This window comes from Eriocheir sinensis, chromosome 34, assembly GCF_024679095.1.
Source record: "Eriocheir sinensis breed Jianghai 21 chromosome 34, ASM2467909v1, whole genome shotgun sequence".
NCBI lineage: Eukaryota > Metazoa > Arthropoda > Malacostraca > Decapoda > Varunidae > Eriocheir > Eriocheir sinensis.
The window spans coordinates 11,395,661-11,423,296 of NC_066542.1; the positions used below are offsets into that span (position 1 = coordinate 11,395,661).

Consider the following 27,636-nt stretch of genomic DNA (forward strand, 5'->3'; position numbering starts at 1 on the left):
ACAAAAAAAAAAGCGTCTCCTCCTCCTCCTCCTCCTCCTCCTCCTACTACTACTACTACTACTACTACTACTACTACTACTACTACTACTGTTACTTTTTCTTCTGCTCCTACTCCTCCTCCTCCTCCTCCTACTACTACTACTACTACTACTACTACTAATAATAATAATAATAATAACATTACTAATAGAGTGAAGGAGGAGGAAGGAAACGCGGGTGTGTTTGAGATGAGACACACCCTGTTTCCTTTCTCCTCCTTCACTCAGCTTGTCGAAAATGTCCTTACAATAATAATAATGATAATAATACGTAAACAACACTGGCATGACACACAATAATCACTAACAATTACACTTATTTGCCATGTTTCGTAGACTTATTGCAGGAATGCCACTCTGCAATGCTTGTATATACCCAGATGATAACAGATAAACACTAAGCCTGATAAAACGGATAATAACTAGATAAGAAAGCTAAACAAACGGATGGGATCAAGGCGCCGCTCTGTACAAAAGGGACATGAATTTTAGTTGTCGGAGAAATACCCATATATTTTTTTTAATGATCAAGTTTAGTTTAGTTCGAGATGTGCCTGATGATAGCTACTCCCCTGCTGAAAGAGTTTAAGTCATAGGAAGGGAAATAGGCTATATATAGACGAGGGAGTTAGGTTGTTCCAGAGAGTAGAGTAGTAGAGAAAAATAATGAAGTGAATAGTGGTGTTAATAATGAAAGGGATGAGGAAGTTGCTGGTTAACTCTTGCATTAGGAAGTTGGTCTGCATAGATAATATTTATGAGCTTGAGTAATTAAGTCTTGTTGCAGTGATCGAGGCCGAGGGAGGAGTGGAACAATAGCTAAATGAAAAATAAGTTTAATAAAAAGTAAGAAAAGAAGGAAATTAAAAAAAAGTAAAAAAAAAAGACGTGTCCCTTTCATTGTTTTATTTCTGGATATTGTACGTTTTTTGTAATAGGATTGCTCTCTCTCTCTCTCTCTCTCTCTCTCTCTCTCTCTCTCTCTCTCTCTCTCTCTCTCACACACACACACACACACACATGACCGCTATATTGATTAGCCATCCCCTAGGTAGCTGCCCTAACCGACAATTAACAACCATGCCAGCAATATTGATTCATGGGCAACCTATCATGATTACAGACAAGCGCAAACACTGGACAAGTTACACATACACAAACTACTAAGTAACAAAGTGTAAATTACCCACATTTCTATTTAACCGTTTTTCTTGAGTTTCAGGTCGAAGGAAAACAATGGTTACCGATGAAAAAAAAGTGCTATTTTTTATGTGGTAGAGAACGAGCTTTTTGCACGGTAAACAGAGGTGAATACTGTTACTTATTGACACTTATCAAACCTCTAATTACGAGAAACCAGGTTAATCTACTAAAAAAAGGTCATTTATAATAGCACACACATTCAATCAGTCTATGTAATCTATAAGAGACATCGTAACGAACAATAACGCATCTATATTTTGTTTATCACCTCTAACAACCTAGTACTAGTAAAGATTAACCCAACAAATGCTGGTTAACGAGGGAATATTGGAATGAAGCCACGGTATCACTCCTCCTGCTGTGGTTTTAGGTCGAGCCGTAGACTAAGCGAGGAGACACTCCCGCCTTAGTCTTCCACTGATTCTGTTGCTCGTCCCTGGGCTTCCATTGCTATCTTCATCTATTCAAGAGTGTTATATTTGCTGCAGCGGGACTTACTACTGCTTTTAAATGATGTGAGTGCTGTGTGTGTTTTAATCTAGAGTTGGATAAGATGTAATATATTTTTTTCAGTTAACCGAATTATCAGATCGTGGTAATCAGATGTCATTTTTACACATTACCGAATTATCAGGTCTGTCATTCTTGTACTTTACCGAATAATCCGATGACATTTTTACACTTTACCGAATTATCAGGTGTTATTTAGTCATTCTTATACTTGGCGAATAATTTCTTTCTTGTACTTCACCGAATAATCCGTTCTGGCACATCAAAATAATTGGTAGGCATAATGGCTCGTTGTATTTTCCTTGCAGGGGGCGGGTTGTACTGGTGACCCTTTTGGGGGTGGTGTGTCTGACCTTCTGTGCATGTCCTGTCGAGGGTACCTGGGAGTGGTCAGCCTTCCAAAACCTGCCCACACTGCGGCGGCCAAGCAAGTGTGGCCCAGGTCGTATTGTGGTCAGCAGAACGGACGACAGCAGCACCACACAGGCCCCGGACGGATCATGGTTCCGTGGGCCTGGACCCATCGTGAGTGGCCCGATTGACGACCGTTCTTCTTTGACAGAGATTCCAATCGGGTAAGTGGTAAATGTTTCACTTGTGCTGCACTGTCCAGGTTTAATATAATCTACCAGCTTGTCTAAGTATCCTTGGGTAAATAAATTTTTGTTTCAGGTCTTACTTGCCTGACCACCCTGCACCGTGGTTCGTGCGTATCGGCAAGGCCTCTGCAGGAGTTCTGGTGGGTCGTCGGCATGTGCTCACCTTGGCTCCGTGCATCGCTGACAATGAAAGATGGTACGGTGGCTACTATGACTTCAAAGTACAAATTTTCGACAAGCTCGTTGGAGTCGCCAATGTTGACGTTCAAGATGATCCTGAAGACAATCCCTTCCCCTTCGTCGTGCTGACGCTGTACGACCACAATGTGACCCAAGTCACTTCCGTGTGCGTCGGAGACTACCGGGAAGGCTTTACTAACGCTGCAGTCGCTTTGGAGACGACAGAGGATTACCCCATGAAGTACCCAGTGACCGTGTATCCCCCCAGTCAATGCGACTCTCATGAAGATGGGTCGCGGCACAACTGGATGCTCTGCGGCTCCCCCGGGCCAACCCTGTGCGGCAGTGCCTTGCTACAAGAAGACGACGGCCGCTGGGTGGTGATTAGCCTTGCCACGGGGGTCACAAGTGATATTTCAAAATATGTCAGCATCAGCCCAGCTCGTGAGTGGCTAAAACTATGAACTTTAACGTTACCTTCGTTACAAAGAAGGACTAAGTTTTTACTTCTCATTACGATAAAGATACTCTGTTGTGTGGGTTGTATGTTCGATTACAAGACTATTTTTAAGCAATTTTAGTATCATGACTTAAAATTTTAAAGTAGACTTTGGTGAATTTTAATTATAGGAATGTTAAACGGTATTGTATGAAGGAAGCATGCCTGAGCATACTGTTGGGTTTTTATTCAATAAATTTTAATCTCTACACTTTATTGACTTGTACGCCACTTTATTGACTTGTACGCCACTTTATAAATCTCTTCCACGGTCAAAGCTAGTTGGGGACATACACCACAACTGTGGCCTCGGTGCTCACCTCGATCACATTGTACCTTGAGCCTGTGGCGGGAAATACCGTTATTTCCCGGTACCACAGTTTACCCTCCCCAGGAACCCCTTTATAGACCAGCAACGAATGGGAGAATGAAAAGATGAGTGGGCTGTTTCGCAGACTGGCCGAGCAGGGATTCGAACCAACAGGCCCGCAGATTCGTTGCTTGGCGTGCCACTTCACCACTTGATTATATTCACACACACGCACGCACACACACACACACACACGCACACTTTTAGGCTTTAAAAAGGTGCTAGCTCGAGACATCACGGGCGCAGCGTCGGGGGCAAGATTTTCGGCAAATACTCTATCCGCCTGCTGCTCAGGTTGCGAACTTATATTTATGGCCCATACAGACAACGAGTTAATCACTAAATAAACCTATAGAACCGGCCTTGTCAATGGGGAAAACATAGGCCAGTATTCTCAAACATGTCAGGGTATACAGCCACGTTCAGTATGACTTTGGTAGAGGTTGTGACTTGGGGAGAATTTGTTGGGTGGCTAGATAGTAGAGGGCATCATAGGTTCAGGAGGGGGGAGGGGAGGGTGACGAGCGAAGCGAGCATGCGTAGTTTTGAATTTCTTTTTAAATAAACACTTTTAGGGGCATTATGAGGCCGATACAGAAGACACTATAGCCCCCCTTGCCCCCCCAAAATTACGGCCCTGTGGGTATTTCCAGGGTAACTTTGAGCACTGTGAAGCTTCAGCACTACAAATGAGACTAATCTCCTTTGTGACCTTACGAAATTTTCACTAGTGAGAATCGAAAGCATCTGAGAATAGGGGTCTAGGAAGCAGGTACCATATTCTCAAACGCTTCGGCGGTTATACACTCAAATTTGACGGGGTTTTTGTAGGGGTAAAGTACATTTCCAGAGATATACTTATGACCCTGGTGGTAGTTTGGCCCCTCTTCTGTCCCATACACGTGAAAAACACCCATGAAAACCCGATTCATCTCCATTTTGGCCTCTGAAAATAGATGACATGAGAAATGGAAGCGTCTGAGATAGAATTAGTTCGTCAACTTGCTGAGTGTTTGAATCCTGCGCGGTGGTGGGCAAGGATGGTGGTGGTGGTCAGGGTTGCCACGATGTCGTACTCGCTAAACTATATTTCCCCATTTCTAACGCATAATGACTGCACAAAACCCTTTATAATTAACACCTTTAGCAATAAATATAAATAATTATCATTAGTTTTGTGGGTGAGATGGTTTTTAGCCTGAAATCGGGAAAAATGAGAAGCTGAGAACGACAATCTGGCAGCGTTGGTGGTGGTGACAGCGGTAGGGTCTCGACACCTGTGTGGTGGTCACGGTACTGCTGCGCGGGAGAGTTTGTCCGTTAGCTCCCCGGACGCCATTTTGACTCTATGCTGCTGATGCTCATTTGATCTCCTTGGGTTATGTTTAGTGAGTCGCAGCAATATAGAAACAAGATGGTGTCTGGGGAGCGCGTGGCTGACTCTCCCCAGCAACATCACCGCGGACGACACCAAATGTTACCAGATTAATTATCGTACTCGGCACATTGCATTCTTTTCCGGTTTCTGGCCTATAACTATTGAAAACAAAAAAACAAACCAAAAAACAGTAATTAACAGTTTGAAGAATAGCTTTATCTGAATATCGGTGTTTTTGTGGGTACGACAGTTCTGAAAAATTAATGCAATGGTCTCAGTGCCAAGACCTTGCTGAGTATGCTGATCTGGTAACGCTGACGACACTTCTGCCCTCTGGTGAGTGTTGTGTGGAGATAACTTGAAAAACATCTGCTGGTGGACTCAAACATCCCCCAAACTATAATAATATCTGCCTTTTTGACCTACGTGTGTTGTGTGGAGATAATTTGAAACATCTGGTGGCCTCAAATACCCACAAAGCATACTATCTGAAACTACGAACCATACGATCCGAACCTACCAGTGTTGTGTGGAGATAACTTGTCATATATCTGCTGCAGTCCCCACAAAACTTACTATAATCTCTGCCTTTGTGACCTACTAGTGTTGTATAGAGAAACATAAGTAACATCTGGTGGACTCAAATACCCACGCAGCATACTCTCCGAACCTACGAACCATACGATCCGAACCTACCAGTGGTGTGCGGAGATAACTTGTCATATATCTGCTGCAGTCCCCACAAAACTTATTATAATCTCTGCCTTTGTGACCTACTAGTGTTGTATAGAGAAACATAAAAATCTGGTGGACTCAAATTCCCACAAAATGACCTACGAGTGTGGAAGCATTTGAGCTCATAATTACATCCCAAAAACACACTCTATACTTCCACATGTATCTTTAGTTGTATAATCACACTATGTACTGCCTGGGGGTTGGGATGGCATGTTCCTCCCTTCTCCTTAATTTGTTGTTTACCTGCAACAATAAACTATCAATCAGTCAATCCTCTGTCTTAAGTGACCTCCATTCTCCTTCCTCCTGCTACCCGGATATTCTTGCCTTCCATTATTGCACCACTTAACCTTTTCTAATCCACCACATCGACCCCTGACATAACAGTATATCATTCTGTTGCATTTATAATCTACCATCTCTAAATTTTCGTCTATTATACTCCATCTTCCAAAGTCTACCACATCCCTGCCTAAGCAATCTATCTCATTATCATTCTTTTGCATTTACAGCCTACAATATATAGTAATTTTCCACTGTTCATATTCTAACTCTTTCACCTACCACTCCTTTACCACCATGAATAAGCTTCTTCATAGTTCCGTCACAAATAACCTATGTAACAATTCTACTAACCTAATAACAACTAAAATCTGAAGGCACACAAGATAAAGTTAAAACCTGAAAACAAACTCCAAGGATAAGCTCAAAACAAAGAGTATATCAGGACACCTCTCCACCCGAAATTGACCTCTCTTTTGGCCACTCTCTACTTTTATCTTTTATGGGAGCGGCGAGTAGCGGGCTTTTTTTTTTTTTACCCTTTTTGTTGCCCTTGAGCCGTGTCCTCTGATGTATATAAAAAAAAAGCGAACAAGATCCAGGATAGAAACAAAACGACACACGGAATGATAAACTTTTCTAATTTATTTTGTGCCCATTTAGTCCAGGCGATGCGAGGAGGAGCTTGGGGGGAATGGGAGGGAATGGGGGAGGTGTGGGGGGCATCAGATTGAGATTGGAGTAAAGTTGACCGGAGTAGGAGTAGGACGAGGAGGAGGAGGAGGAGAAGGAGGAGGGTCTTCAGGCATGGCTAGTGCGTAAAGAAGGTCTTGGCAGTGTCTGAACGAGGGAGAGAGTGGGACTTCGAAGTGGCAGGCCGGCGAGGGTGTGGTAGGTGGTAGGTGGATGTGATGGGCGTGATGCTGAGGCCACGCCCACAGGAGGTAAGAGGCCCAGGGCGGATTGGGGGGTGAGGGGGGAAGTAATTGGCTGATTAGAGGTACAAAAGCTAAATAATTCTACATTTTTGATGATTTTTCGTTTTCCTTAAAAGCATAATGACCGTGAGAGAGAGAGAGAGAGAGAGAGAGAGAGAGAGAGAGAGAGAGAGAGAGAGAGAGAGAGAGAGAATATTTGACCTAATCAGTTGCAAGCAGCGATGGGGTCAAGTTAAATTGCGTAAGCTAAAAGAGAGAGAGAGAGAGAGAGAGAGAGAGAGAGAGTTAGAATGGCGGTGAATGGAACTGATTGATTACTCGTCTAAAACATTTCCCAGGTGGCAGTCAAATTTTAATAAGGCGAAGGTCACGGGAGGGAGGCGGCAAACGTTCAATTTAGGATTTTTTGACCCCTTGAGCGTGACCTCTGTGGACAGGTGACCTCTTAGGCGGTCTCCTGCTCCTCCTCGTAATCGCCCAGTTCGTCCTCGTCGTCGGCGGTGGCCTCCTGGTATTGCTGGTACTCGCTGACCAGGTCGTTCATGTTGCTCTCCGCCTCCGTGAACTCCATCTCGTCCATGCCCTCGCCCGTGTACCAGTGGAGGAAAGCCTTTCGCTTGAACATAGCGGTGAACTGCTCGGAGATCCTCTTGAACAGCTCCTGGATGGCGGTGGAGTTGCCGATGAAGGTGGAGGCCATCTTGATGCCTCGGGGCGGGATGTCGCACACGGCGGTCTTCACGTTGTTGGGGATCCATTCCACGAAGTAGGAGGAGTTCTTGCTCTGGATATTGTACATCTGCTCGTCGACCTCCTTCATGGACATCTTGCCTCGGAACACGGCGGCCACGGTGAGGTAGCGGCCGTGGCGGGGGTCGCACGCAGCCATCATGTTCTTGGCGTCGAACATCTGCTGGGTGAGCTCGGGCACGGTGAGGGCGCGGTACTGCTGGGAGCCGCGGGCGGTGAGCGGGGCGAAGCCAGGCATGAAGAAGTGGAGGCGGGGGAAGGGCACCATGTTGACGGCCAGTTTCCTGAGATCGGCGTTGAGCTGGCCGGGGAAGCGCAGGCAGGTGGTGACGCCCGACATGGTGAGAGACACGAGATGGTTCAAGTCGCCGTAGGTCGGGTTGGCCAGCTTGAGCGTGCGGAAGCAAATGTCGTAGAGGGCTTCGTTGTCGATGCAGTAGGTCTGGTCGGTGTTCTCGACCAGCTGGTGGATGGACAGCGTGGCGTTGTACGGCTCAACGACGGTGTCAGACACCTGAGAGGGGGGAGGAAAGGGTGAGTCACCTCCGGAAACAGTCGTCAGTAACTGAATGCTTAAGCTGCTACTACTACTACTACTACTACTGCTACAACTGGACCAAGTTAAGCAGTAACATAGAAATGCAAAAGTGATTGAAAGTTTCCAAGGGGGCCAGATGAAAGGCTATACTGAGATCTCTACATTTGTTGAAGCCACGCTCAGCTATAGCGTATGCTCCTAACTTTACTTACTTTAGTGTAAATACATTTGCATCTTAGAAGAGACTGATTATACTACAAATCGTAACTCACAATATAATTTATTTCTTTATAGTTATTACGTAGCTTTTCTACATAATTATCTGCCATAGTTACTTCTGATCCTACTGCTACTACGTATACCAGAATTACTGCTACTACTGCTACTGCTACTACTACTACTACTACTACTACTACTACTACCACCACCACCACCACCACCGGCACCCTCCCTTCTCACCTTCGGGCTGGGCACCACGGAGAAGGTGTTCATGATTCTGTCGGGGAATTCTTCGCGGATTTTGGAGATGAGCAGCGTGCCCATGCCGGAGCCGGTGCCGCCCCCGAGGGAGTGGGTCAGTTGGAAGCCCTGCAAACAGTCGCAGTTCTCGGCCTCTTTCCTCACCACGTCCAGCACGGAGTCGACCAGCTCGGCGCCCTCAGTGTAGTGTCCCTTGGCCCAGTTGTTGCCCGCGCCGCTCTGGCCTGTAGGGGTGGGTCAGGTGTAAGACGAGGCGATGGAGGGGAAGACGAGACGATGGGGGAGGAGAGGGAGGAGGAGGAGGAGGAGGTCAGTTTGTGTGGGGTGCCAGGGAGAGAGACAAGGTAGTGAAGACCAGACAATAACTCAAGTAATAATATGTCAACTGAAGACTCATCCATCACCAGCTATGTGTCATTTGAGAACAAACAAACCACAAAGAAGGAAGCTTACTTTTGACATTACTATAAATCAATGGAAAATATATACCTGATGAACACTTGTATTAACTTTGAAATTTACAGCAGTTTGAGTGTTTTTTATACGTTTAGAATTAATAATAAAAACAATTAACTTAATACTTATAAAACAGAATCAAGCATTAAAAAAATATCATTATTACATTACACAGACTACGGTAACACATGCCAGAGAAAAAGGAAACTGTGAAGGCGTGGGATAGAGCGAGAATCACCGACTCATTTAAGCTACACTTTCATAAGACTCAAACAAAATAAAGAAGACAAGTACACATCGAGAAATAATACAGGACAAAGAGAAGTAAGGGATGATAAAGAAAAATAATACAAGCCACATTCATGCAAATAAACACTCTACACACACACACACACACACACACACACACACACACACACACACACACACACATAACTTTTCAACAGCACCACACCAGCATGCAGAGACAAGCGAGGTCAAGACGAGGGCAGGCAGGCAGGCGAGGCGTTCGTAAGCAGGTTAAATTTCCTTGATGGACCTCGATAGACACTCAGGGACGTATGATGACAGCTGCATGACGCGATAGATAATGACACTGGCAGGAGACCCAGGTGGAGGAGAATGATGGGGTGCTTAAGCTGCCTGTGCGGATAATACTGATAATACTGACGGGAGGCTGAGGTGGGAAAGAAAGATGGGGTGCTTAAGCTGCCTGTGCTGATAATACTGATAATACTGACGGGAGGCTGAGGTGGGAAAGAAAGATGGGGTGCTTAAGCTGACGATGTGCGGACAATACTGATAATACTGACAGGACATAAGGTGGGGAGAGATATTAAGTTCATCTACACTAGTTTGTTTTCTATGTGCTCATCCTCCGAGGCTTGTGCTGTGATATGTTTGAATTGGAAGAGTCCCCGATTTAAGTTATTTTTTCAGACAGACATTCCGAGTTAAACGAAATTACATTATTATTACTTCAAGGGAAAACTAAAGTCGTGTGTGCTGCAGCAAATGTGACGAGACTCATGAACATCAAAATAAAACAAAGAAAAAAATACGTATAATCTAAATGAAAGGATATTATTAGTTCTATATTCGTGTTGCAGCAAATGACTACTTTTTTGACAAGACTCATTAACATCAGAAGAAAATAGATGAAGCAAAAAACTGACGTATGCTCTACACCAAACAGCTTAAATCGAGGACCACTTCCACCCTCAACAAGACAACTCTGCACCGCCATCATCATCGCCACAGCCTAAGAATAAACAGTCGTCCCACTCTCGGTTCCGATCTTGAAGCTGCGCGCGCATGACGTCACACGGTTCCGCTGCAAGGATTCTAACTCTAGGTTCCTGGGTTCCACTGTCTTTAACTTGCGTTCTATTTGTCACTCATGAGTTACCCCTTGAATTCTACTTTTCTCTAATAAGAACCCAGGAGGCAAATCTCTAGGAACCGTGTGACGTCATCATCCTGCGCGTGGGACAACTGTGCATTATTCGACTGGGGTCATCGTTGCAGAGGAAGCCATGAGACCAGAGTTCCGTCCAGTCCAATAACTATACTGCCCTTCACCCTCGAGAGCCTGCATGACCAACTGACCGAAGACGACGTGCTCCGGCTTAAAGAGCTTCCCCAGGGGTCCCGCACGCACGGCCTCCATGGTGCCCGGCTCCAGGTCCACCAGCACGGCGCGGGGCACGTACCTCGACTGGTTGCCCTCGCTGTGGTGCACGGAGGTTAGTGGGGACACGTGCTTGGGGGGTTAGGTTAGGTGGAGCTTGCTGGGGTTTAATTATTGGGCAGGTTGGGGCACAGAGGGATTGATTAAGTTCTGGAGGCACGTGTGGGGGGGGGGGTTTGGTGGAACTTGCTGGGGTTTCATTAGGGGATAGGTAGGGGAGGTAGGAGTAATTAATTAAGAGTGGACACGTGCTGGGGTCTGATAAAGGAACAGCTGGGGCTGATTAAGTACTGGGGGATGTCTGGGGGTGGTGGTTAGCTGATACGTGCTGGGGTCTGACTATGAAACACGTAAGGGCTGGTTAAGGGACTACCACTACGAGGGTTACTTTTAAGGGGAACTACGTTGTTAGGCTTTAAATAGGACATGGGTTTTATAAAGGGGTATGTAAGGGTGGATTAAGGACGGGTTCAATTAGGAGGATGGGTGATTGGGAGTATGCAGGTTAGACTTAGGAGGGTCGAGGAGGGGATATAAGCTAGGTTATATTTAGGACACAGCGTCAGTTAGGTCAAAGGTGGAGAATGGTGGGATGGTGGGGAGGACACGTCAAGGCTGGGCAGGGCTTGTTAGGTGGGTTAAGGAATGGGAGAAGCCTGGTGAGGGAGGCGTCTTGATTAGGAAGCAGAGGAGGGGGCTGAAAGGGTGGGCAGGGTAGAGGGGGGGGGGGTGAGGGAGGGGGCCACGCTACCTCTCCTGGCACTAAGGCAGGGCGAGGAGGGTTTGGGGGGAAGAGGGAACCGGCAAGACGAGCACAGGTAGTGGGGGTGAGGGTGGGCGGAGTGGGTCAGGGCGGGGGCATGGCGTGCGCGACTGGGCTGGTTGTTTATGTGTACAGAAGAAAGCAATTAAGGTTACAGGCACGAGGGACGGCGTCGTGGGGGGGTGGGGAGGTTAGGGCGCCATGGGTTGGTTAGTCAGTTAATCAGCAACTTAGTGAAGAGTATTAGGTCACATGGCCGTCACAGAGGCAGCGCGGATACACAGCAGTGAGTACAGACAGTGACTAACATGGATTATCCCCGTGAAAGCGCAGCAACTAGTATGTGAACATCCAGTGAGGTGAGAGCGCAGCAACACTAAGGCATGAACATTCAGTGAGAGCGCAGCAGCATCGTCAACATCCATCCAGCCATCCAGCAAAGCGCAGCAGCACCAGGGAGAGAGCAGTGAGTGAGCGCGGCGGGTCTCACGTACCGAAGACGAAGTGGCTAGGCTTGAAGAGCTCCCCGAGGGGACCCGCCTTCACGGAGTCCATGGTGCCGGGCTCCAGGTCCACCAGTACGGCCCGGGGCACGTACTTTCCGGGGGCGCCCTCGCTGTCGGGCATCAAAGGTCACAGGGGGCACGGGACACAGGGGGACATGGGGGCACAGGGTTGGGGGAGAGGGGGACACAGGGTTGGGGGACAGGGAAACAGTACCAGAGCAAGGGATACATAGGGAACACGGAACACAGGGGGACACAGGGTTGAGGGTCAGGAAAACAGTACCAGGGGAAAGGTGGGGCAGGGAGCACACCTTTTTGGGGCAGAGGGAATACAGTTGGGTCAGGAAATACAAGGGGGGGCAGGGAACACATGTGGGGCAAGGAACACACCGTTTGGGGCATTGGGAACAAGGTTGGGGCAGAATTCGCAGAGAGAGATAGGACAACGGACGTGGATTTGGATATAGGTGATGAGGTTTGCGGCAGGGTTGACTGGGTTGGGGCAAGGGGTAAGGACTTGGGGCAGTGGGTCTTTCGGGGCAGGGGCTCATAGACAGGACAGGGTAGACAGAGGATCGGGAGGTAAGACACATTGGGCACTGGACGGGGATGGGAGATGGGCAGACAGAAGGTAAGGTACACGGGGTCACTGAGGCCATAAGGGCGTTTGGGGGGCATAAAGGGACACAGTAACGTCACGAGGAAGCCAGAGACCAGCACAGGACTAGATCACAAGTCAGGGGTCGCCATATTGAGGGGACTAATGGGAGGAGGGGGAGGAAGGGCAACAATAATAATAATAATAATAATAATAATAATAATAATAATAATGGTAATACTAATAATTATAACAATGATAAACAGACTAGCAAATGACTCTAAAAAGGAGACATTATTAAAATTGAACACACAGATAAGTTAAAATAATATAAATGACGTGAAGGTATTAATTAAAAGTGTGACAACAACAGTAATAAACAGCAAGTCATTCTCATCATAATAAATAGCCAGAGAGAAAAATAAATAAATAAAGAAAGAAAAGAGAGATGATGATAGAGAGGGAAAGAAAGAGAGATACAGTAATAGTGGAAAACAAGAAAAGAAGTACTTGGCAATAATAATATCAACAAGTCATTCTCATTGTAATAAACATCGAAATAGACAGAAAAGAAAGAAAGAGAGATAGATGGATAGATTGAGAAGAAAATAATGAACCGCAGATAAAAAAAAAGAAAAAAAAGAAAGATAAATAGTTACATGTAGAGGAAAACAAAGAAATATGCAGTAGTAGAAGGGAACCATAAAAAAGTATCCGGTAACCTCCTCACCTGTAGTAGACATTGATGCGTTCGAGCTGCAGTTCCCTGACATCGTGGGGCACGTTCTCCCTCAGCGTGCCCGCCGCCGTCAGGCCGTGCTCGTCGCTGATGATTTCCCAGAACTGCAGAAGAGAACAAGAACAAGCCGTTATACACCATTCAGGCTAACTTCAAGAATAGACTCCTCCCCTTTTCCTAGTAAGCTCATGTCATTGGCTGATACACAAGCTAGCCCCGCCCTCTCCTTAAATCAGCCTGCATGTGATTGGTGGATGCTGGGTTGGGTTGGGCGGGACTTATTCGCCAGGTTAGAGTGAACGGGGCAGAGTCAGCACGGGGTTAATGGAGCAATTACGAGGGAAAACGGGAACTGGAAGAAACGTGTAATTAGAGTAGGTAACGGAGGTTGAAATTTGTGGTATGGGAAGACACGACGGACTGCTGGGAAAAACGGAGGAATGTGGGAAAGAGGGAGGGAGGGAAGGAGGGGGTAGGGAAAACAGTAGATGCAGTATATGGAGGAAAAACAGAAGTAGAAGCAGCTGAAGAGGAAAAAGAGGAAAAGTAAGAGGAGGAAAGAAGGAAAGAGAGGTAGAGAAAACAGAAGTAGAAGCAGCTGAAGAGGAAAAAGAGGAAAAGCAAGAGGAGGAAAGACGGAAAGAGAGGTAGAGAAAACAGAAGTAGAAGCAGCTGAAGAGGAAAATAGAGGAAAAGTAAGAGGAAGAAAGAAGGAAAGAGAGGTAGAGAAAATAGAAGTAGAAACAGCTGAAGAGGAAAATAGAGGAAAAGTAAGAGGAGGAAAGAAGGAGAGAGAGACAGAGAAAACAGAAGTAGAAGCAGCTGAAGAGGAAAAAGAGGAAAAGTAAGAGGAAGAAAGAAGGAAAGAGAGGTAAAGAAAACAAGAGTAGAAGCAGTGTAAAGAGGAAGATAATGATGAAGAGGAAAAACAGGAACATAGGACGAGGTGCACGAGGAGGAGAGAGAAGTAAATGAGAAAAAGTGGGACGAGGCGTAGAAGAAGGAGGAGGAGCAAGAGGAAAGAAAGAGGACCAGGAAGACGAAGAGTATGAGGAGGAGAAAGGAAGACAAGTAAGACGAGGCGTAGAAGCAGGAGGAAGATGAGGAGCAACAGGGAAAAAAAAGCGGAACAGGAAGACGAAGCGTATGAAGAGGAGAAAGGAGGAAAAGTAAGACGAGGCGTAGAAGCAGGAGGAGGAAGATGATGAAGAGAAAGATGAGGAAGAGGAAAAAGAGGAACAGTGAGACGAGGTGAAGGATCGGAAAGAGGAGGAGGAGGAGGAAGAACAAGAGGAAGAGGAAGACACGTCCCGTACACAAGAACACGGAGGAGAGGAAGTAGTAATCACGATGGAAAGAGACACAATCTACAGGAAATATATATCATCAGGAGAGAGGAAGCGGCTTATCAGATCTGGCCCTGTTTTTCGCTTCCATGCTTTTTTTTTTTTTTTACCCTCTCGTCTTAATGGATTTCTTTTTATTTCCATTAGACAACAAAAAGGAGTGTGTGTGTGTGTGTGTGTGTGTGTGTGTGTGTGTGTGTGTGTGTGTGTGTGTGTGTGTGTGTGTGTGTGTGTGTGTGTGTGTATTTTTATTGTTGTGTGTTGAGGATACTTTGCTGATAGATTTTATTATTCTTTTACAGCAAAGGAAACAGTTTATGGGCAAAAAAAAAATAATAATAATAATAATAAAAAAAAGGCTAATCCTGCTCCTTTAGCTTTTTTCAGGGTCATTTTCACCCAAAATGGCATAATCAAGATATGTTATTGATTTTCTTTCTCCTCTTTGCTTTTTTTATTCTTTATTTCGTGTACAAGTTAACGAGAGACTCAACGAAGAGAGAATGTTAATCGTTAAGCACATAGTAAAACTGTTCTCAATTCTATCTTTTTTTCTATTAAGCGAGAAATTCAACGAAGAAACTATTGTCACCGTCAAAAGTTAATAATAATAATAATAATAATAATAATAATAATAATAATAATAATAATAATAATAATAATAATAATAATAATAATAATAATAATAATAATAATAATAATAATAATAATAATAATAATAAAAACGATATAATCCTTCTCTTCTTTTTATCTTTACTTCGTGAGCAAACTCCACGAAAAAGAGAAAATTTTAATCGTTTGAAAATCCAGAACAAAGAAGTGTCTATTACATACTTTCTCTTCCCTCTCTTTATTTTTTTTCTTCTTACGTCATGCACCAGGCAACGAGAAAGCGACCCGAGACTACCAATTAACCCGAGACTCGAAAACACTCAGAATGCGACGGCTGTAATTTCAGGGTCGTATTCTTAACACATTTCGGCGACCAAGCGTACATATTCGACAAGGTTTTCGCAGGAGCTATGGGCATTTCCGGGGGTAGTTCTATGTCCCTGGTGATAGTTTGACCCTTCTTCTGCACCATGAACGTTAAGAATCACTCATGAGAACCCGGCTTATCTACTTTTTGGGTCGTGGAAATAGGTGATGTTAGAGACGGAAGCATCTGAGACTAACCGACCTCATGGTTATTTGCTCATTGGCCGCGGCGGTGAGCGAGCGCTTGCATGACTGAGGAGGCGCGCATGATGAGGCTGATGATGAGGTTGAAGGCAGATAACGGGGTGGGCCACAGACGAGGAAGATGAAGATGTGGCAAGAAGAGAATCACAAACGACGGCTTTCACCTAATCTTTCCTGCCATCCTGACCCGGTTGTCTCGCTTTCCGCCGCGGTTCCCTTAGTAAGTGTTAATGATTCTCGCTGACTTGAAGAGGTGACGCTTTGGCAAGAAGATACAAGAGCTCGGATAATGGAAGAGGGAAAGTATATATAGAAATAGGGAGAGAAAGGGTTTGTGGGTGAATGGTGGGGAGGAATGGAGAGGGGAGTAAGAAAGAGAAGGGAGGAGTGTGAGTGCATGGTGGAGAGGGGAAAAGAGGGAATGTATGGTGTGCGTTGAGAGTAGAAATAGAGAAAGAAAGAGTATGCTGCGAGGGAGTGGCCTTCATGTAGCTAATCTTTTCTGCCAGTCCTTCCAGCCTCACTACCAAGGATTCTAGATTCCTGACTCGCTACCCTCCGACATCCTTGTAAATGACTAATGAAACGCTATGATTTGACACCTCTACATTCGAGGAAGATAAGAATTTGACATAAAGAAACGAAAAATCAAACAAACGCTTTCAAATTACCTTCCCTTCCAGTCCTTCCTGCCTAAATCTAAATGGTTACAGAAACTCACTAACTCGACACCCTCACATTTTAAGAAGATATCGAATTGGCAAAGAGAAATAAGAACTCAGACAAGAGCCTTCATGTAACCATCCCTTCCAGTCCTTCCTGTCTATATAGCTACCCTTTGGCTCCTAAATCTAAATGGTTACAGAAACTCACTAATTCCCCACCCCAACATTCTAAGAAGATATCGAAATGGGGAGAAGAAACGAGAATTCAGACAAGGGCCTTCATGTAACCTTCCCTTCCAGTCCTTCCTGCCTAGCTACCCTTTGGCTCCTCCTAAATCTAAATGGTTACAGAAACTCACTAATTCCCCACCCCAACATTCTAAGAAGATATCGAAATGGGGAGAAGAAACGAGAATTCAGACAAGGGCCTTCATGTAACCTTCCCTTCCAGTCCTTCCTGCCTAGCTACCCTTTGGCTCCTCCTAAATCTAAATGGTTACAGAAACTCACTAATTCCCCACCCCAACATCCTAAGAAGATATCGAAATGGCGAGAAGAAATAAGAATTCAGACAAGGGCCTTCATGTAACCTTCCCTTCCAGTCCTTCCTGCCTAGCTACCCTTTGGCTCCTCCTAAATCTAAATGGTTACAGAAACTCACTAATTCCCCACCCCAACATCCTAAGAAGATATCGAAATGGGGAGAAGAAACGAGAATTCAGACAAGGGCCTTCATGTAACCATCCCTTCCAGTCCTCCTCGTCTAGCTACCCTTTGGCACCCTTCTAAGTCTAAATGGTTACAGAAACTCACTAATTCCCCACCCCAACATCCTAAGAAGATATCGAAATGGGGAGAAGAAACGAGAATTCAGACAAGGGCCTTCATGTAACCTTCCCTTCCAGTCCTTCCTGCCTAGCTACTCTTTGGCACTCTTCTAAGTCTAAATGGTTACAGAAACTCACTAATTCCCCACCCCAACATTCTAAGAAGATATCGAAATGGCGAGAAGAAATAAGGACTCAGACAAGGGCCTTCATGTAACCTTCCCTTCCAGTCCTTCCTGCCTAGCTACTCTTTGGCACCTCCTAAATCTAAATGGTTGCAGAAACTCACTAACTCGACACCCCAACATTCTAGAAAGACATCAATAGAGTTAGAAAGAGACACCAACAACGCCTAACCTCTCCTTTCAGCCAATCCCTCTCACTTCGCTCCCCGCCGCGGCATCTCGCTAATAACTAATGAAACTCGCTAAATCACCACGAGGCAACGAAAAAAGAGCGATGACACCAATAAAAAGCGGTGGTAGCGGGATGGTGGTGATGGTGGGGATGGTAGTGGTGGTGGTCGTGCGGTGAGGCGGTGAGTGGAGTCCCGCCCAGACGATGACTCACTAACAGGACTCCTTCACCGCACGGAGGGAAGGGCCGAGCAGCAGGATGATGATGATGATGATGATGATGATGGAGGAGGAGCAGTATGATGATGTGTATTGTGTAGGATGAGTAGGATGGGGAGAAAGAGGAGGAGGAGGAGCAATATGATGATGTGCAATGTGTAGGATGGGGAGGAAGAGGAGGAGGAGGAGAAGGAGCGATATGACGGTGTGCAATGTGTAGGATCAATAGGATGGGGAGGAAGAGGACAAAACAATGAAGTACGATGAAGAGGTGTAGGATCAGGAGGATAAGGATGAAGAAGAGGATAAGGAAGAGGACAAAGAGTACAAAGAGGTAGGTGTAGGAGAATGGGGAGTAGAAAGAGTAGGAGCAGGAGAAAGAAGAGGAGGAGGAGGAGCAGTAGAAAGAAAAGGAGGAGCAGGAGAATGAGGAGTAGAAAGAGTAATAGGAGCAGTAGAAAGAAGAGGAGGAGGAGGAGGAGGAATAGGAGGAGAAATAAAAGGAAAAAGAAAAACAGTGAGACCAAAAGATAGGCAACGAAACAGGATGACTCGCAGTAGCAGAAACAGCAGTAACAGCAGAAGGAAGACGATGAGGAGAACGAGGAGGAGGAGGAGGAGGAAGATAAGACATGGTTACTCATAGTCTATTTACATCTTTAAACACCCTCTCGCTCATTACCTAAAGTCACATTGAGGTTACATAAGAGTCTGAAGTTGAGGGGCCGCTCTATATAAGGGAGTAAAGACCCTTGAAGATGATTTTGTGGAGATAAGTTTTTTCATCCTATACACGCGTGCGCCGGCGATGAAGAGGAAGAGGAGGAGGAGGAGGAGGAGGAGGAGGAAGGGGTTCAAACACCTCCATTAGGAACTCCACAGACAGAGCAGTTTCATGGCGCGATTCAGCTCCGTTAGGCAATGATGCGGTGGAGGAGGAGGAGGAAGAGGGGAGACGAGGAACCACGGTACAATAACCACACAGATAATAACAGCAACAACAACAACAACAACAATAATAATAATGATAATAAAAAAAATGATGCACAAAAAACATCGTAAGAAACCGAACTAAATGAAGCTTGTTATTCTTGCAGTATTTGTTATGATAGTGACTGATGATGATGGTGGTGGTGGTGGGGGGAAGTTCATGTGGTGGGGGAAGGGGGGGGTGAATTCCTCGCCAGTTTCCCTCCCCCCGTCCCCATCTTGACCTCCTCCTCCTCCTCCTCCCCCTTTCTTCCCTCTTAACTTCATCTTTCCTCCATCATTCTTTCTTCTCTCCCTCCCACACATCGGCATACCTCTCTCTCTCTCTCTCTCTCTCTCTCTCAATGGTAGTGAAGGGTACAGGAAGAGATCATAAAACTAAATAATACAAAGTTATGCCATAAACTCTGTGTGTGTGTGTGTGTGTGTGTGTGTGTGTGTGTGTGTGTGTGTGTGTGTGTGTAGAGGAACAATAATGTGCCTTGTCCTTCCTGTCATGTCAACTTTCACTCACACACACACACACACACACACACACACACACACACACACACTAGACTAGAGCACACACACACTTACTCACGCACACATTACCAGCATCATCATTATCATATAAAACACAAAAGGGACCAATTGGGGCACTAAACTAACTCTCTACTCCTCCTCGGGGCTGTTGCAGAGGTAAAAATCCCTCACCGACACCCTCCGAGAAGCCCTCCAAGCGACCCTGACGGAGGAATAACATGTAACAACGTCGCCGTCTGAGTTATATCGATCTTGGTGTGTGGAGAGCTGAGGGAAAACAATGAAAAGGAATGAAGGAAGGGAAAGGAAGGATTGGTTGTTTCGTTGAGTCATTTTTACACGGCGGAAAGGAATTGTAGGAAGAAAATGTGTATAAAAAATGGAAAACAAAGAGTGAAGGAATGAAGGAAGAGCAGAGGCAAAACAGTGAAAAGGAATGAAGGAAGGCAAAGGAAGGATTGGTTGTCTGGTTGAGTCACACGGCGGAAGGGAAAGGAATCGTAGGAAGGAAATGTATAAAATAATGGAAAACAACGAGTGAAGGAATGAAGGAAGTTGAGCTAAAACAAAGGAAAAGGAATTAAGGAAGGGAAAGGAAGGACTGGTGTTTCGTTGACTTATTCTTGCACGTTGGAAAAGGAAAAAAATGGACGGTAGGGAAATAATAAATAAAAAATGGGAAAAATAAAGGAAAGGGAGGAAGGTGGAGAAGCCTTGAGAGGAGGAGGGAAAGAACTGACTGTCTGCTTGGGTCATACTTACACATCGGAAAGGAAAGGAAAGGTAGGGGAAAAAAAAAGAGGGAAGTAAGTAAGGAAGGAAGGAAGTGTCGAGTATAAACTTAGACAAAAACAAAGCGAAAGGAATCATAAAGGAAGGGAAAGGATTGAATTGTCTAGTTGAGTAATTCTTGCACGGCGGAAAAAGAGAAAAACGAAACGGCAGGGGAAAAAAATGTATAAAAAATGGAAAAAAAGGAAGGGAGGAATCATGAAGGAACGGAAAAGAAGTGATTTGTTTGGTTGACTCATTCTTGCACGGCGGAAAGGAAAAAAAGGAACGGTAGGGAAAAAAAAGAATAAAAAATGAAAAAGAGGAAGGAAGGAATCATGAAGGGAAGAGAAATGATTTGTTTGGTTGATTCATTCTTGCACGGCGGAAAGGAAAAAAAGGAACGGAAGGGAAAAAAAAGAATAAAAAATGAAAAAGAGGAAGGAAGGAATCATGAAGGGAGGAGAAATTATTTGTTTGGTTGATTCATTCTTGCACGGCGGAAAGGAAAAAAAGGAACGGTAATGGGAAAAAAATATATAAAAAAAGGGGAGGGAAGTGTGGAAGGTGGATAGGGTTGAGAGGAGGGGAAGGAGGAGGAGGAGCAGGGCTGTCAAAATCTCTCCAGTCAAGGTTGGCAACAGCGTCAGCCAGGCATAACTCCGCTCCTCTCCCTCCCTTCCCCCCCCCTCCGGCCTCCTTCCATCCTTCCTCCTCCTTCTGAACACGTCAAGCTTCCTTCCTTCCTTCCTTCCTTCCCTCCGCCCTCCGTGCAAGCGTTCCCCGACCCACTCTCCGTCTCGCACACCCACCCTCACCCATTCACGCCCCTCGCCCTTGTCCGGCTGCCGTGAATGGACTCTTTTGTCTGTGCTGCGTCTGTCTTGCCAAATATCAACAATGGAATGGTGCTACTGCTAGTCTGCTACTGCTCCTACTACCTCTACTATTACTGCGCCTGCTTCTACCTTCGCCTTTGTCCGTATGGTGAATGAATTATTGACAACACTGAGCCTTCCTTACAAAATGTCAATACTACTACTACTATTACTACTGTTGTTGCTACTACTACTACTACTACTACTACTACTACTACTACTACTACTGTTGCTGCTGCTGTTACTACTATTGGTACTGCTCTCTGTCTGGCTTCCTCCTGCAATATTAACAGCAGATTACTCCTCTTCCTCTTCCTACTCTTACAACTTCTATTCTCTTATATCATCACCAACCAAAACAACGCCCTAAGCTCAGCCATAAGATTACTAACTACAACGCCCTGAGTCAGCTATTCCTCAGCCATACAGCCACACACACGTCACCGGAAGTGCATGACGGGGACGCCTAGGCAAGTATTCCCTCCCCCCTTCGCGCACCTGCCTGCCTTCCCGCCCCCTCCCCCTCCTCCGCCGCCGCCGTCTCTGCCGTCTCTGCCTCAGCCGCCGCCACAGCCACTCCAGACAAACCTCACGTAACAGTACTGCATAGTTATGAGGAGTCGCAGAAAAGCCAACGATGGAACTAGATTTACTTGTTTTTAATCAGTCTACCTGTTTTTTTTGTTTTGTTTACATTAGTTAGAAATCTAAGTTTATATCTCGCTTAAGTTTAGTATTAACATTTTTTTTTCATAATTTGTATATCTATTTCTTCTTCGACCTCTATCGTTTACTTTATCTATCAGTCAATCTATTTGTTTCTTCTTTAATCCCTTTCATATATTTATCAATCATTCAATCTATCTGTTTCTTCATCTATCAGTCATACAGCTTCTTCTTCAACCCTTTTCATTGTTTTATCTATCAGTCAATCCTTTCCTTCATGAATACTGCTGCTGGTTTGATCTTTGTGTTCGTGAGGCGGCGGTGCACGCAGGCCAGACCAGAGGCGACGTGGCGTGAGGGCGGGACATTATTACTATTACTATTAAAATCCTTCATAGGCCATCAACGGAAAAAATAAATAAATAAATAAATAAATTAAATAGACCTAAACAATTCCCTCGATGAGCAGACATGAGCCAGTAACTGTAAAATGAAAGAAAAATAAATAAAATAAAAAAGGGCGGGGGAGACATGCAGGCAGACAGGCTCGGCGCGGCGGCAGACTCCCCGGCGTCCAGCTGAAGGGTCGACCGGCGCGGCGCCCGACGTCCGTGCATGGCTGGCTGGCTGGTCGCTGCCTGAACGGCCGCCGCCACGCCACGCCCACCTCACGCGGCCATCCGTCACCGCACACACACACACACACACACACATTCACACACACATGCACCTGCTGTCTTGGATTTGTGTTCTTACGTTTCTTTATTATTGGGTGGATAAGTTTATAATATTACCTGTGTGTGTGTGTGTGTGTGTGTGTGTGTGTGTGTGTGTGTGTGTGTGAACAAGGGCGCGGCTGGCTTGTGTCTCTGGGTGTCGCACGATAGACAGGCAGGTGGGTGGAGTAGAACATGGATACGTGGGCGGGCGTGGGCGAGGGTGTCGATGAGAGCGGCGGGCGGGGCAAGTCGAGGCGGGGACACAGTAGAGAGTTGGCGTGGGGCGAGTGTCAGAGGGCGTGGGTGTGGGCGGAGCTGGCGTGTGGTTGTGGGTGAGTGTGGGCGTGCGTTGGGGTCAGGATGAGTAGGCGTGGGCGGGACGGGTTTAAAGAGCGGGTCCTTGTGAAGTGGGCGGGACTTGTGTGGGCTTTAAATTGGGTGAGGACGGATATGTGCAATACTGGAGAACACGTGTGGGTGGGGGGAGGGGAGGGAGGAGGGGGGAGGGAGTGGTGTGGGTGCGAGTGTGGGTGTGCGTGTGTGTGTTTTGACAAGATGAAGGTAGGAGGAGGAGGAGGAGGGGGTGGAGGAGGAGGTGGAGGTGGGGGAGGAGGAGGAGGTTCATGGGAGTCTGCTGATAGGAGAAGGCAAACGGTAATGACGTGGAGGTGTTCTGGTGTGTGTGTGTGTGTGTGTGTGTGTGTGTGTGTGTGTGTGTGTGTGTGTGTGTGTGTGTGTGTGTGTGTGTGAGGGAATGAGATTATGCAGACCCATTTGATCCCTCACCCCCCCTTTTTCCCCTCTCACACACACACACACACACACACACACACACACACACACACACACACACACACACACACACATACACACTGTAGCAAGAAGTGATGTATGCATAAGGGTTATAATAATCCCCTTACGACGCGACATCTCACGCATCGTACATCTTACTTTATCCCAAACACACACACACACACACACACACACACACACACACACACACACACACACACACACATAGAGTCAGACATGTTGGTAATTTCCTGTCTGTTCGTCGTTTCTATGGAGGCCAGTCAGTCAGTCAGCCCGTCATTCTTTTCGTAGGATTGCGCAGTGCTGGAAAAAAATGACTCACGGAATGTTATGGACGATGAACTAACAGCGAGACCTTTACACCTTTCCCTCCCCCCTTCACATACACACCCTTTCCTTCCCCTCCTCCACCCCCTCCCCCCTCACACACACACACCCTTTCCTTCCCCTTCTCCGGCTGCTTCGTTTCACTGGATGACAAACTCTTACCTCACCCTTCCCCTCCCTGAACACACCCACATCCACACACACACACACACACACACACACACACACACACACACACACACGTACACCTTTTCCTCCTCCTCCACCTCCTCCTCTTCTCCTTATCCTCCCCCTCTCCATTCTCCCTTAGTTACGTGATTTCCGGATTGAGAAGAAAAGCAAGGATGGGCGGAGAGGGGGAGAGAGAGGAAGAATGAGACGTGGGAGAGGATAATGGGAGGAGAGAAAGGGAAGGGAAGGGAGGGTGAAGGACAGAGTAGGGAGAGGAGGTGAGGGAGGGAGGGATGAGGGATTGATGGAAGGGTCCGGGAACTGCACACATAACACACATAAGTGGAGAGACACACGAAGGGGAGACTGGTTCAGTGTGGAGGAATGAATAAAGATGGAGTGTTTCTCTTTCTCTCTCCCTCTTTTTTTTTTTAGTGTGTTGCAATGGCGTGTTTGAGAAGTGTGTCTCCGGAGGGGGGCGGGGTGGGAAGGTTGGAGGTAAGGGAGGGAGGGGAGAATGGAAGGAGGAGGGAAGGAGTGGTAAGTGGAGGAGATTCTTGGAGTGGAATGAGTCATAAGAGAGAGAGAGAGAGAGAGAGAGAGAGAGAGAGAGAGAGAGAGAGAGTAGGTAGTAACAGGTGAAATCCGCTCTCTCTCTCTCTCTCTCTCTCGTCAATAAGCCACTCAACAACGAACTCAACCTTTTCAAAATGCCACGAGAGGGAACTTGGAGACGTAGGAAGGAAGTTGAAACGTAAAACCACCACTGATGAGACAGACGGAGAGACGGACAAAGAAAGGAACAAACTCTTGGGTAAACTAGCCTACGAACTGACTAACTCTCATGCATACTGATAAGATAGACGGATATACAGGTAGACAAACACACGAACAGATACACACAAGCAGAGAGTGACTAGCAAGCACACACACACACACAGACCCGGAGATACAGATGACAACACACACACACACACACACACACACACACACACCAGAGCGTTAAATCACCTTTACTTACAGATAATCAAGAACTTACAACAATTTCACCTTCACCTTACAACGCCCTCCCACCTGAGAATGACAACACCCGACAGGTATGCAAGGTTATCGAGGCAAGATACACGTGGGTACAAATATTCGCAGGTAACCTAACACGACCGTCACTCCTTCATTAATTACGTAACTGCTAAATAGGCCGCTGGAATTAAGGGAATGTAGGTACCGGTGAAGTGAAATTGTTGACTTTGCATATAGTTAAAGGGCGGTATTTTCAGACGCTCCCTCCGCCTCTCATGCCAACTATCTCCCAAAGGCCGAAAATTAGATGAATCGGGTTCTCATAAGCGTCAATTTCACGTTCATGGTATGGAAGCTTTGTCAAACTACCATCAGTGTCATGAAACTACCCATATTTCCTATGAGAGCCCAGTCAAATGTGTGTTCTTGGACGCAGAATGGTTTAAGAATATGACCATTAGTGTTTTGTTCATTTGCTTGTGTGTGCTTGGGGGCCGAAAGGGTTAAGGATATGGGCCTATTTTTAGTTTGATATGTGTTCTTGGGAGCGCCGAAATGTTGAAGAAAATAGCCCTCTGTGTTCCGTTAATTGTGTGTGCTTGGAGGCAGAGATGTTAAGAATATGGGCTTTTTTTTTTATAGTTTGATGTGTGTTTTTGGAGGAGCCGAAATGTTTAAGAAAATGTCCCTTAGTGTTTTGTTAATTGTGTGGGCTTGGAGGCAGAAATATTTAAGAGTATAGCCTTTAGTGGTTTGCCAAAATTTAATGTGTAGGTTTGAGGGACGAAAGGGTTTTAGAGACATGGCCCCTCCCCCTTTTTTTTTTAAGTGTAGTGGCAAGCAGCGCGCGAATCTCCCGAAATTGACCTATCTTTCGGCCATTCCTCTTGACTATATTTGTAGGAGCAGTGAGTAGCGGACTTTTTTTTCATTATTGTTTCCTTTTTTATGCCACTGAACTGACTCCTTTGCTGTCAAAAAAAAAAAAAAAAAAAACAGCGCGCGAGGCTCCTGTGTGAAGTGTAGTTGCCGGAGATCTCTGACCACTGGCTTGCTCGGTCACACAACTGAGAGTGTGTTAAAGATAGAAGTAAATGTGTGAGTGTGTGTTTGTGTCTGCAAGCACTCGCCAGCACCCACCTTTGTGCCGATCTGGTTGCCGCACTGGCCGGTCTGCACGTGGACGATTTCTCTCATTTTGTGATATGTGTGTGAAGGCTAACAGCGAGGGCGATGGAGAGGGCGCGGCGGGGAGGTTGCAGCAGCGGGGACACCCAACGCTCACGGCAACCAAGAGTCTACTGAGGAGCAGCGGACGTCGCCTCCACCTTTTCTCCTGCACCGCGGCCCACGCCAGTCACTCCAGCGGCTGTAGTTGTCGTACGGGAAACATGGGATTAAAACTCTGTAACACATCAAACCGGGGCTGCAATACACGTGAAATACATCTCTTTTGTTGGTGTTTTGACGTGTGCGAGCGGTAATTTTTTAGGGATAGGTTTTGGAAGTTTTTTAGGTGCTTGCTTGAGATCGAGGTGTGTTGGGCGGCCGGTGACTTCTCTGCTCTGCCCACACCTTTCCGCCGCTCACACCTCCTGCGTCCCCTCCTACACTCCCTTTTTTCACCCTCCTCCTCCTCCTCGGCCTCCTACACTGCCGGCCCTCCCACACTGCCCCCTCCTCCCTCGCCCTTAACAGGTGTGCTCGTGTCAGTCGCCTCGGTATTGGAGGTATTGAATCAGCCTCGAGTAAGCCAAATCTTTCTCGCCTCCTTCTACTCCTCCTACTCTCTTTTGCCTCCTTTCCCATCTCCTCCTCCTCCGTCTTTCTTCCTCTCCTACTTCTCTTTCTCCTCTCTCCTTTTTCCAGCCATATTGAGACTTCTCCCACTAGTCTTTCCCTTCTTTCTCCTTTCCTCCTCCTCCTTCCCTTCTCCGTCTCCTCTTTCTCCCGTCTCCTTTCTCCGGCCATGTTGAGACAGATATCCCCCCGTGGTCTTTCTCTTCTTTCCTCCTCCTCCTCCTTTTCCTCTTAAGCAACTTTCTATTTCTATTGTATTTCTTCTTTTTCCTCCTCGCCTATCTTTTAATTTGTCCTCCTCCGCCTACTACTTTACCACTTCCTTCTCTTTTTTTTTCCTCATTTTCCTCCTTTCTTTTTTCTTCTACGCTTCTTTCAATCTTCCATCTCCTTCCTCTCCTTCTGCTGTCACTATCTTCTCCTTTCTCTTCCTCTTCCTAATTACTTCTTTCTCCTCCTCCATGTAACTAACTAACTACTACAACTACTACTACTACTACTACTACTACTACTACTGCTACCACTGCTATACGATTCTCAAGGCTTGTGCACCATATCATTTTCTTTCCCTCCTTCATATTCATCTGTCCCCTTATCTTCCCCGGCAGCCAAGATCCGCGGAATAGACTTGGCAGGCAAATCAGGTTGTCTCGTTGTTAGTCAAGAGTCTCCCCGCTACCCTGGTCTTCGTGGGAGCTTGAGATATGATTTTCTTTCTTCTTTAGTTCAGCTTCTTGTCATCATCTTCTTGTTCTATACCTTTTCTTCTTCCTCCTTTATCTCTTTCTCTTTCTACTCTTCTTCTTCTTCTTCTTCTTCTTTCTACTTGGTTTTATGTTCCTGCGATTTAATTTTCTTCATCCTTTCTTCTCAATCTTCTACTCCTCTTGTTATTTTCTCCGGCTACTCCTTCTCTCCCTCTTTCATTTCTTCTTCTTCTTTTTTTTCTTCTTCTTCTTCTCCTTCATCATCTTCCCTTTCCTGCCTTTCTTTCTTCTCGTCCTCCTTTCCCTCCTTCTTCTATATATTCCCATGTTTTCCCTTCTCCTTCTCCTCTTACATCTCTTTCTCCTTTCCATACTCTTCATATCCCTCCTCCTTCTCC

General features: G+C 46.0%; 2 protein-coding genes across 2 annotated transcripts; one reads left to right on the forward strand and one right to left on the reverse strand.

Moving 5' to 3' along the window:
- The first annotated feature begins 1,618 nt into the window (after positions 1 to 1,618).
- Positions 1,619 to 3,241, forward strand: LOC127007078 (uncharacterized). The gene is made up of 3 exons (XM_050877627.1): positions 1,619 to 1,757; positions 2,061 to 2,327; positions 2,425 to 3,241. Exons 1-3 carry the CDS (start codon positions 1,753 to 1,755, stop codon positions 2,993 to 2,995), a joined length of 843 nt encoding a protein of 280 aa, XP_050733584.1. The 5' UTR covers positions 1,619 to 1,752; the 3' UTR covers positions 2,996 to 3,241.
- A 3,187-nt stretch (positions 3,242 to 6,428) lies between these two features.
- Positions 6,429 to 26,046, reverse strand: LOC127007079 (tubulin beta chain-like). Its single transcript, XM_050877628.1, has 5 exons — positions 25,872 to 26,046; positions 13,248 to 13,360; positions 11,908 to 12,029; positions 8,484 to 8,728; positions 6,429 to 8,000 (listed from the first exon to the last, which is right to left on the reverse strand). The coding sequence occupies exons 1-5, from the start codon at positions 25,926 to 25,928 to the stop codon at positions 7,182 to 7,184; spliced, it is 1,356 nt and encodes a 451-aa protein (XP_050733585.1). The 5' UTR covers positions 25,929 to 26,046; the 3' UTR covers positions 6,429 to 7,181.
- Between the last annotated feature and the right edge of the window lie 1,590 nt (positions 26,047 to 27,636).

Bases quoted from the DNA above. Each gene is read 5' to 3' on its own strand.
- LOC127007078 (XM_050877627.1), top strand. The intron at 2,328-2,424 runs GTAAGTGGTAAA...TTTTTGTTTCAG, and splicing joins TTGACAGAGATTCCAATCGG to GTCTTACTTGCCTGACCACC.
- LOC127007079 (XM_050877628.1), bottom strand. From the start codon at position 25,928: ATGAGAGAAATCGTCCACGTGCAGACCGGCCAGTGCGGCAACCAGATC. The intron at 13,361-25,871 runs GTGGGTGCTGGC...TCTCTTCTGCAG, and splicing joins GCAACCAGATCGGCACAAAG to TTCTGGGAAATCATCAGCGA. The intron at 8,729-11,907 runs GTACGTGAGACC...CCACCCCTACAG, and splicing joins GCCTAGCCACTTCGTCTTCG to GCCAGAGCGGCGCGGGCAAC.